The 11,100-nt window shown below is 36.5% G+C and overlaps 1 protein-coding gene across 5 annotated transcripts in view; it reads left to right on the top strand.

The window, feature by feature from the left end:
- The window catches only part of ptprua (protein tyrosine phosphatase receptor type Ua), a 391,037-nt gene that overhangs the window by 288,007 nt on the left and 91,930 nt on the right, over positions 1-11,100 (top strand). For all 5 annotated transcript variants that reach the window (XM_017431881.3, XM_017431879.3, XM_017431882.3 and 2 more), the window contains one exon: positions 666-702. In XM_017431881.3, coding sequence (XP_017287370.1) covers positions 666-702 — 37 coding nt within the window. The remainder of the gene's footprint in view (positions 1-665; positions 703-11,100) is intronic.

The raw sequence follows: 11,100 nt of genomic DNA, 5'->3' as shown, positions 1-11,100 counted from the left end.
TACTCGCTGTGAGGCTTTCAATAATCTGGCGCTTGAGTACTGGGAGCTGTGAGTATATGTAGTGACAGGAACAGGTGAAACAGATGAGACTGATGGCGTGGTCATGGAAACTAAGGCGTGGCTAGAAACTGGGAGTGGGAAGTTAAGTGGCTGTGGCATGACATGAGACAAGAGACGTGGCAGGAACAGATGGAGCTGTGACAGAAATTTCTCTTTTAAAATAAAAAAAAAAACAGTGTCTCACTGCCATTCAGCTTCTGTTCATCATAAAATGTCTCACTTGTGTTGAATAACAACAAATGCTGTGTATGAACCCCAAATGCTAAAGCACGTTTGAGCGATTACATTTTTCTCAAAATCAGGCTTGACAGCTGTGAGGTTTCACAACTTTTATTATTATTATTATATATTATTATTATTATTACATATAAAAATACAAGACTCTGTGACTCAGACTAGAAACAGAGAAGGGTAGAAATTAGGCTTAGGTCTTCAATATATTAAAGATGTCATTTGAAAAATAGTCCATACCTGACCACGTGTGTTGCAGGTTGTTGACAGTTTTGTTAATTTTCCTCCGACTAACCCACCAAAAATTGTAATAATATTGTTAAATATTTTTATGATTTCCAGTCCAATTAATTAAAACCTTTTCTTTCCCACAGGAGACCAGGATAAACTGCATTCGGATCGCTCGCAAAGGTAAAAACTGCTTTTGTGTTTGAAAATTGCTGTGAAATTTTAACATCACTTGTTGTCACTGTAATTATGTTTGAGTATACCTGAGAAATAACCAAAAGCTTCCCTTCTGACTTGTTTTTGTGCCTTTTACATGTTGAATGAAGTGTACTGGATTGCTTTATAGCACAAGGTGGTTCACAGCACAGCAGGTTTTGGAGAGCGGGACATGAGTATTCTGGGTTTGTTCCAGATATGTGAAAAACTCACTGTGATTGGACCTGTTCCAACCTAAGTGTTTGTGGCAAGTGTCAGTTGTGACAATCCACAAAAATAGCATCTCAGAAAAAAATCTTTGACACATTAGTTATATCACAAATAAGGAGAAAAATGAGCACTTAGGAAAGATTATTCTGAAGAAGTTGTTTTTTTATTCCTTCTTTTATTGATTTTTCTAAAAGCTTACTTTTCCCACCTGTCTTTGTGGAAGTTCATGCACAGACTGTTGGTTTATCCAAACACCTGCAAACCTCATCAATATTATCATTACTATTATTTGCTTTTAAAATGGTTCACCTAACAGCAGGAGTACATATTTTAGTTATGCTAGCAGTTTAACTGCACGTCTGTTCCCCAATCGGATTTAGGCTGTTCGATGGATTGTTTTGGTATTTTCTGCTGACATTTGTAGTCCTAAATGGATAAACCCTAATGACTTTGGTGATATTTTCCTCTAGAGCATCATAGTAGATCAAATATTTCACTTATAACATCTATTGGACAGATTGGCACACAAATGTAAATTGACTTTTGTAGCTCCCAGATGAAAGATTGTATTGATTTAGGGGAGGTACGGCAATAGCATAGCAGTGATATCTGGAGTTTGGCTCCCTATATTTAGCTGTATTTGATACTATTTTTGCAGATTTTTCCCCGTTAAGTGGTGATTCATATTATTATTATTATATTATAATTCATTTTGATTCGGGTCAATTTTTTTTAACTTAATTGATTATTTATTATTCAATTTTTGGTTGAGAATCAATTCTCATTTATAACAACGACCAGCAAAAAGCAAATTATACAAACATAATATGAAAATAATTCTTATAAAACAATTTTAAAAAATAATCAAACATGAAACCTATTCTCCACAGGATATATTTTTAAACACAGGATATTCAATAAGCATTCAGAAGCAGGGGTACTTGTACTCATTTGTAAAGTGTCATTACAAGTAGCTAGTAGAATATTGGTACAGAGCTATAGTTTTTTTGCAACTCATTCCAGTCACTGGGGGCAGCAAACTGGAATGAGGAACAGCCAAAGGAAGAGCGGACATTAGGAATGGTCATGGTAATAAAGTTACTGGAGCACAAGTTGCAGTGATTTTTGACAAATGTTTCGTAAATGAACTGGTAGCAATAAAGCAACCTGCTGGACTGGAGTGATGACCAGTTGGTACAGATTACAGTGATGAGTTTTGAAAGGAGCGCCAGGGACTAAATGGGTTGCAGTGTGACAGATGAAATCCATTTTATGAAGATTTTTGGAAGCAGTCCTGTAGATTATATCAACATAAACTAAATTGGGGAGGACTGTCATTTTGACCAGGGTATACTTTGCTGAATGTGTGAAGGATGATTTGTTGCAATACAGGAAGCCAATTTTTGATTCAACTTTAGTAAGTAGCATGTTGATATGAGTGTCAAAGGAGAATGAACTGTCAAGCCTAGTACCCAAATACTTGGAGCTGACATCTTGTAATGGTGTACCATCCAAGGAGGAGATATTGAAATGACAGGTGGCCAGAGGTAAGTTACGGGTGAAAATCATTAGCTTGGTTTTGTTTGTGTTTAAAAGAAGGTGAATACTAGAGAAGGCATGTTGGAGACATTTGGAGATTAGGATATATCTAGATGTGTCATCAGTATATAAATGGATGTTGTTTTAAATGGTTGAGCAATGTTGTTTGTGCATATTTTATATAGAGTTGGACCAGAAAAAGACTACTGTGAAACACCCATGTATAGGGGCAGAGATACTGACTGATTGATGCAGATACTTGATGTTTTTGGTGCAAATTCAATGTTCCGTTTCCATAGGTGTTGTATGATGATTTGATTACGCCCACTTCAATTAATGAGGATTGCACTAGAATATAAGAGATTAGCCAGAATATAGATGGTCCCTGCAGAGTCTTGGCAAGTTCTTCAGACAGGTATTAAGAATGTAGTGGGCTTCCTGTTATGTGTGACTGAGCATGATAGGTCCACAGTGGTTTTGACTATGCACAAAATTTTATTTCCAACCACCACAACAGCATCACGCTACACTCACGATACTCTCTGTGATAGTAGGTGAGCACCAGTTCATCCATCTTGTTGGGAAAAGATGGTACATTTCCCATGATTTTCCTCTTGGCAAGCTGACTGATGCCAGCGTAGGTCCCCTGTCTCTTCCCCCCTCTGCTCGAGGGGAACATTTAGACTGAGTCATTTATGTGCAAAACCATGAAACAGGCAACAGCCCTAAATCAGTCGTAAGCCAGTATGAGATTTTGACAGAATGGTAACCTTGACCAAAAATACCACAGTTCCATGATGTTAAAACAAAAATGTCAAAACATGATTTATTTACCTCTATTTAAAAACAAAAATACTACTGTTACTGCTGCCTAAATGATATCAAATATTGCTTAATAATAATTATATTGTAGATATAATAGTGTAATAATTCATCCATCCATTTTCTTTACCTGCTTCTCCTTTCCTGGTCACAGGAGCTGGTGCCTATCTCCAGCAGTCACTGTGTGTGAGGCGGGGGACACCCCGGACAGGTCACAAGTCCATCACAGGGACACATAGAGACAAATAACCATTCGCACTCTGACTTACACCTAGGATCAATATAAAGTTACCAATGAACCTAACATGCATGTTTTTGGTCTGTGGGAGGAAACCAGAGTACCTGGAGAAAACCCACATATGCACAGGGAGAACATGTAAACTCCACACAGTGATCCTGTGACCTTCTCACTGGGAGCTCGCTGCTTAACCACTGCCCAACCATGCCACCCAGTACTACATTTAATACTTAAATATAGTTATTTTATTTTATTGAACAAATTGAAATAAGGAGACTGAGAGAACACAAGTAAACAGATTGACAGTCACTGATTAAAATCACTGTCAGCTTTTTTTCTGCACTCAGCACAGAATTTAAATCAACATGTGATCAGTTTTATACATATATAGACACACACACTATATATATATATATATATATATATATATATATATATATATATATATATATATATATATATATATATATATATATATATATAGAGAGAGAGAGAGAGAGTATATATATATATATATATAGAGAGAGAGTATATACAGAAATCAAGCACTTTCCAAACCTTGTTATAATTCAAGCCTTTTCAAGGATTTCAAGCACCTGTGTGAACCCTGAAAGCAATTGTTAATTTTGCACAAAATATCGCTTTTCTCTGCTGCTCTGCTCTTTGTAAGTAATGTTGAGAGCCTGGCAAGCTAATGTTAGTTATTAATTAAGCTTGTTATTAGCCTCAGTAGTAAGCCTGCAGCAGTAAGCTGTATATTTCACCTGGTAACATGCACAACAGCATTTACTTGAAAAGAAAGATGGGTGTTGCTCCTCTGGAAGACAAGGCATCACAAACTGTGTTATTGGCTATATAAAATGTACAACTAACCAATGATATCTTTTGTTAACAAGCATAAACGTTAATTTTACCTTAACTGAATGACATCTCAAAGCAATGGGTCCAGTAACAATGAAGACAAATTTACAACAATACACTCTGTCTCTGTTAAGTTGTTTTTAGGCATTTAAACTATAAAAAACATGGTATGATGTAAAAATTCAGCTTCATGCAGCCACACCATGGCAGCACCACAATGGCTGAAATGTTTAGGTAGTTTTGTGTTATTATTCTAACATTGTATCATTTTTTACCACATTTCTGATCACAATATAGAATAAGCTTACCATGTTAAGACAGATTGCATTTCATTAAGGAAATGTAAAAGTTGTAATATCACCAAATGTAAAGACTACCAAGTAGTTTTAGCCATAAGGTTCTGCATAAGAAAAACGTATTATTTTTAACATTATTATTGAAACATTTTCTTTCTTTTTCTCAGAACAGCCATAGACAAAGAGCAGTGCAAAAAGAACAGCATGAATAACAAGATCTCAAAATATTTTGGTTCTGGTTGTACTTTAGTTTTCTTCCCAAGAAAAGAGTCCTGAGTTTGGTCAGGTAGAGGACAGCGCAGGACAGAGGTCAGAGTAAGACAAAAGGACAGAGCAGTAAGATGTTTGTCCACACTTTTTTTTTTCTCTCTCTCTGCTCCTGGTGGAAGGCGGACATGTTTCTTTTCTCTCTGTGTCCTGAACCGCACCCCCTCTCTGCCTCTCTGCCCTGTTCTCTTTTCGGAGCCTGTCTTTGCATATTCTCCAAAAAAAAAATTTAAACCATGGATCTGGTCAGCTGGTTTCTCAACGCAATTGATTACATTTTCTCAATGGGAAGGTTGACCAAAGGAGAGCCAGCTTGCCCTGAGAAGACATTCTTCGCTGGATACACGTTGGATTCCTGGAAACGATGGAATCCTGTTTGTCTATCGAGTCTGTCTGTGGAAGACGTGGAGGATCTTTACATATTTGGATTGCCTGTTTCATGGTTTTGCACATAAATGACCCAGTCTAAATGTTCCCCTCGAGCAGAGGGGGGGAAGAGACAGGGGACCATATTTGGATTTCTTATAACAGGATTTCTGCTGTTTGGATTAGGCAGTTACCCATCAAATGAATGTGATGGGTTTGGCCAACTACACTCAGACTGTGTTGTTACGGGAGCTGAATCGCAAGTTGGATGCGATTCTTTTACAGGACCGCAGACTGAATTGTGTTTCTGGAACTCATAAATAATATGGGTTACATCTTGAAGAAAGTTGCTTCGCTCGAAACAGGCGAAATGGTCCTGGAATTTGGCTGTTTGGATTCGCCATTTGAGAAGTATCAGCAAGACTTTCAAAGCAGACAAAAACAGTCTGCCTGAACCAAAACAACTACTGCTTGTTTGTGAATTTGGTTCCCCTAGGCAGATGCTCTGCCTCTGCGGATCCGTCCAGAGCTCACTGATAAACATTCCATCACATTATCAAAGATAATGGCCTCTGTGACCTATCTGCAAACACACACCACACCATCTTCCCATCACCTCTACACACACTTTCTGCTGTTTCTGTCATCTCTCTCACTCCAATCTTAGTAATTATTACATCAGCTGTTTTAGCAGGCCTTTTGGTATCATTAGTTCTAGTATTGTCATGTTTTAGCTTATTTAGCCTTCCTATACATTTAGTTTAGCTCATACTTTAGATATTGTTAGATTCCTAATTGTTGTTTAGTTAAGCATTAGATTATTTTAGCTACTGTTCATGTTTAGTTTCATGATTTTACTTCTGTATTTTTATATCTGATTAAGTTAAAGTACCATTGATTGTCACACACCTGAGTGTGTTCTCTACATTTGGGGGAGCAGTGCCCCCCCAATTCCAACCCTTAATGCTGAGTGACATGGGTCCCATTTTTACAGTCTTTGGTATGACCCAGCCAGGGATTGAACCCACAACCTCCCATTTTCAGGGCGGACACTCTATCACTTTGCCACTGATTTGATTATGATTTCATTTAGAGTTTAGAGTTTTTTAGCTACTAAATCTCACATCACTTCACTTCACACTGAGTTCATCAGTTAAGGTTTGTCTGAGAATAAAAGGGTAAAATGTGAGAGTAACACTGAGATAGGTTTAACAATTGAGCCATTTTCTTTCAAATTTAGAAACATAAAACTTATTTTTGTCAATATTGAATGCACAAATTGGAACAGTAAAAGCTACAGATTTGCTCCCTGTAATACGTGACAGAACAAAAACCCGTATTTACTAAGGTCAGACTGTTTTTATCATCACAATACAAAACCACAATAGAATAAAAAAATAAATAAATTGCAGTTTCAGTGCTGGAACCAAAGGAAAACCACAGCTTGTCTGTTGTTTTTGTTTTTATATTTATGCTTTTACTTTACATTGCAACTCATTTGTCATGTTTTTTATGTTTCAAAGATGTTGTTAAACCATTCATGTTTAAAATGTTTTGTGTATGCAGAGGGTTTAGGGGCACCAAACCATAATCTTGCCCAGGGCACCAAGATGGCTAGAGCCGGCTCTGTATCCTAGATCAGGGTCCTTCTTAGAGAATTTATCAAGGATTTAGTGTTGTTTTAGCTGCTCATTCATCAATATTTCCTCATAGACATCATAGGAAGGGTTAAAGCAAACACACATCTGTTCTTTCTCTGTTCCACTTGAATCACTGACACTGACATTTTGGCAAAGGCCCCCGGGGCTCGGAAGGCTTTGAAATCCACGATGCAGCAATGTTTCCTTTTTACTTTCCTGAGAGAGGAAGTGACCAGGAGTGTTTGCTTGAGGGGAGGACTGATAGAAGGAGCTCAGTTCAAGCAATAGAGAGACAGCAGGTGAAATTGAGTTTTTCCATCCATCCTTCCAACTGAATTAAGTTTGGAGTGCTCTAGAGAAAGGTTGCAGATGAATTGGATTGCCCTCCTTGAACACTTTAATATGTGAGGGTCGATGACATCAAGGTGTCCTGTCTCACTCCTGTCTGCCGGCATGTCACATAGGCAGAGGAGGAGGGCTGCGGGAGCCATTTTTCCTGTAGTTGTGCATAAATAAGAGCGACCCAGAGGACATGCTGATGTCGCTTTTGTCTCCAAAGTGGCTCAGAGGTGCTGTTAAAACCATTCCTGGCTGTTTCTCATTTCCTCTCAGCAGCTTCCCACACAGACAGCCGGTGCCAACCCACTGCTGTTGTGGGCGGAGGTTCATTTTCTTGACTTTGTGGGTTTGTCATCAGATGAAATTTGGCTACAATTTGTTGACAGTGTTCACATGTTCAATATAAATTAAATCCTATTGAAAGATTTATCATTTTATTATGAGAGGCTTTCCATTCATGTCAGCTTAACCAGTGGTAAAGCATCACATTCGCTTTTTCCTCTTGGAACATTTGACGTTTTTGCTTAAAATCCTTTTGACAACTCAATGCAATCTCAACAGAACAAAAATTCTGCTTATTTATGTTTGTTTCTGCTTAGTTGTGGAAAAGCAGACCTTTATTCAAAACATTTTTAGGTAAAATGTGGCAAAGGGTTTTTTTTGTTGTTTTTTTTCTTTTTTTGTTGTTGCCTCATTGAGTGGAAGAAATTCTTTTTTTTTCCGTCCACAAAATACCCAAAACACCAACCACAGCTACAAAAAAAAGGTAGCATTTGTTAAAGAAATGCACTTTACAGGCCATTTTTTTAAACAAAGAACTTACTCAATTAGTTAGTACTCAGTGTACTCAGCTACTATTACTCCAGCCTATAGCTTAACATCAGTATAAGTGACTCAGTTTTAGCTAGTTTTGTGCTTGTCAAAGTTGATTAGCTGCGACAGCCATCTTGGATCAGGTTGACTCCAAAAACTAATCAGTAACAGATGTATATACAGTTACTTTGAGAGTTTCATTGACATAAATAAACAGGTTCATAACTTATTGTGCTATCAGACAAACTAATTATTGCCAAAGATTATGTGCAATGTGTGTCACTTACAGTATGTGCGGAGGATATCTCTCAGCTTCTACCATACTAAAAGTAGCTTCATATCTGTAAAACTGACTGAGTTATAGGCAGTTCTAGCCAGTCGGCTTTGCCTTTGTTGTTGGACCATAAAAATGCATCTGATGTCAGAAAACCAACCTTTAAAGACATCCAGGTCGTTTATTTAGAACGAAACAAGTCTGTTCGTGTATCCAGTCACATGTGATAGAAATCAGATATATTTAGGAATCTGTTTATTTGAATATCACAGATGACTGTACATTTCTGCATAAAAACATACAAAATGTAAATAAATAAATAAAAATATACAGTTCGCTTATGATTCTAAAAGTCTTTTCTCAGAATCTGCTGCAACCCTTGCAGAGACACTAGAATATATTATTTATAACTCTTAACATACATTTAATATACCACAGTGATATTTATAAATAAAATGGTGCTTTGGAGCTCATAATTATATCCAGTGGTGGAAAAAAATAATTCCCAAAGGAATAAATATAAAGAAAACAAACTATTTTATAGTATAGAAAACCTGTGTTTTTATAAACTCACAATTATTCTTGAGCAATTTACAATTATGTTTATATTTGTAAAGTTTGTTTGTCATATTACAAATCTTTTTTTAACATACTTATACTCTTTTGATATAGAGTATATTTACCGAGTAGTGAAATATATGATGCTAAAATTGATGAAACAGTGGTTCAAAGTAGCAACAGATGTTAACGATAAAATTACCAAATTGGTTGCTAAAATGATCAAAATCTATGCTAAACTAAGCAAAACTGTTACTAAAAGCAAAAATAGCAAACAGTAGGTAAAAGTAGCAAATGGTAGCTAAAAGCTAAAAGTAGCAGATCAATAACACTTTTGCAGAAGTCAAAAATAATGTGAGTAAACTAAAGCAGTTAAATAAATAAGAGTTTTTGAAGGAATTCAAGAGGCCTCAGTGGAATTCTATTAAGATTTTCTTTTTTAAATAAAGATATACATTTTAAAAAGTGTAAAATTTGCAAAAACCTAAAGTCACAGCGCACTGTTTCTGATGGAGCTGATGTTTTAGTTCAGGGCTGGTTAAAATGAAACAATGTTATGTGGAAGTAGCTTGATTGCAGAGAACATACAGCAGAAATTATAAACAGGAAAAGAACAGTGTTATTGCTGACTCAGCTTTCACTCAATATTTTCCATAATCCAGCTTTAAAATGTCGGAACTGTTCAATGAAGTATTTTATTCATGAACACTTTAAATTGCTGCTGCTTCTCAGAATAAGTTGAGTGAAAAACATCCTTCTGTTTAAAACAGAAATGCAGAATAATACATTACTTAGGTGGCAGCATGACTCATGATGTAGAAAAACTCCTCTAACAACATGTTTCACATTCAAAGTAGTGTTATACAATGAATACACAATTACAGTCTCCCTTTTTGTATTTTAGCTTTTCAAACTAGGTTCACTAGGTTCCAGGAACTAATTTATCATCATTTTTATTCATAAATAAAATTAATTACTAGAACATTTCTGAGGAGGCATTTGAGAGGAAACCAGAAGTCTTACATCCATGACAGACACACTGGGTGAAAGAAGACAAAAATCTCTATGTTTTGATGTATAAACTGTACAAGTCACATAAAGCGTTTGGGAATTTGAGAAGTTCTAAATGTTTTGGAAAATTAGACAGCTCAAAAGGTTAGTGTGTGACATCATCACACTCTGGTAAATGTGATGGGGGGAGGATGAATGGGAGGACCTGGACCCAAATGTAGGCAGACACAAGGAGCTCTAAAGTAACACCAATTTATTTTTAAAAAGAAACAATGACAACAACAAACAATGAACCAGTGGGTATTTGAAGTAGACGACCAGGTTTAAAAAGCAGAGGGTGATTGGAAAGTGAACACAGGTGAACTGATTAGCAAACGAGGTTCAGGTGCAGATGGGTGAGGCAGGCTGACAGGTACTGAACTGAAGACAGAGGGCACAGGGAGCAAAGCTAAACATAAAACTAAACACAAGAATGACAAAGAAATAAACAGAATTACAAATAATAAACATAACACAAAAGAAACTTAAAAAAAATCCTGACATTAAAATCATGAAAATTAAACTGAATGTGTTAAAACTGTCAAAATGCCGGTTCAGTTTAGTTCAGTTTCTTTGCAGATTTTGTGAATTTTGTCTACCATTACATGAATCTACTACTACCAAAAGACTTAGTCACACATTGTGAGGTATTTTTTTTGTATGCAGGATTTTTGTTTGTTTTGTTTTTCTTAATATATAGCTGCAGGAGGAGTAGCAAATTAGAAATGATAACAGAAAGAACAATCTCCCTGCTGCTCTGTGCTATACAGCCACAATGGTACTGGTAAATCAGGCTTGTTACAGGACTTTTATTGGGATTTGATTTGGCACTTTTATGTTGTACAGGATGTGATTTTTAGCTTTTTTTCAGGCAGCTGAAGTTATAAAGGATGAAGGCTTTGGGTTGTTACTCTGTGCTCATCAAAATCACAGCAAATGACATGCTGATGGGTTATTAAATGAAAGAGAACAGTGGAAAGTATGACATGACTAAAGGAAGAAGTGAAGTGGAAACCACTGAATAGGCGGCACAGTTTGCACGTTCTGCCAGCATATGCATGGATTTTTTCCGGGCACTCTGTTTTCCTCCCA

The sequence above is a fragment of the Kryptolebias marmoratus genome, linkage group LG5, assembly GCF_001649575.2.
Source record: "Kryptolebias marmoratus isolate JLee-2015 linkage group LG5, ASM164957v2, whole genome shotgun sequence".
In the NCBI taxonomy this organism is placed as follows: Eukaryota; Metazoa; Chordata; class Actinopteri; order Cyprinodontiformes; family Rivulidae; genus Kryptolebias; species Kryptolebias marmoratus.
The sequence above is the reverse complement of the archived record's forward strand: the minus strand, read 5'-3'. Positions and strand labels throughout refer to the sequence as shown.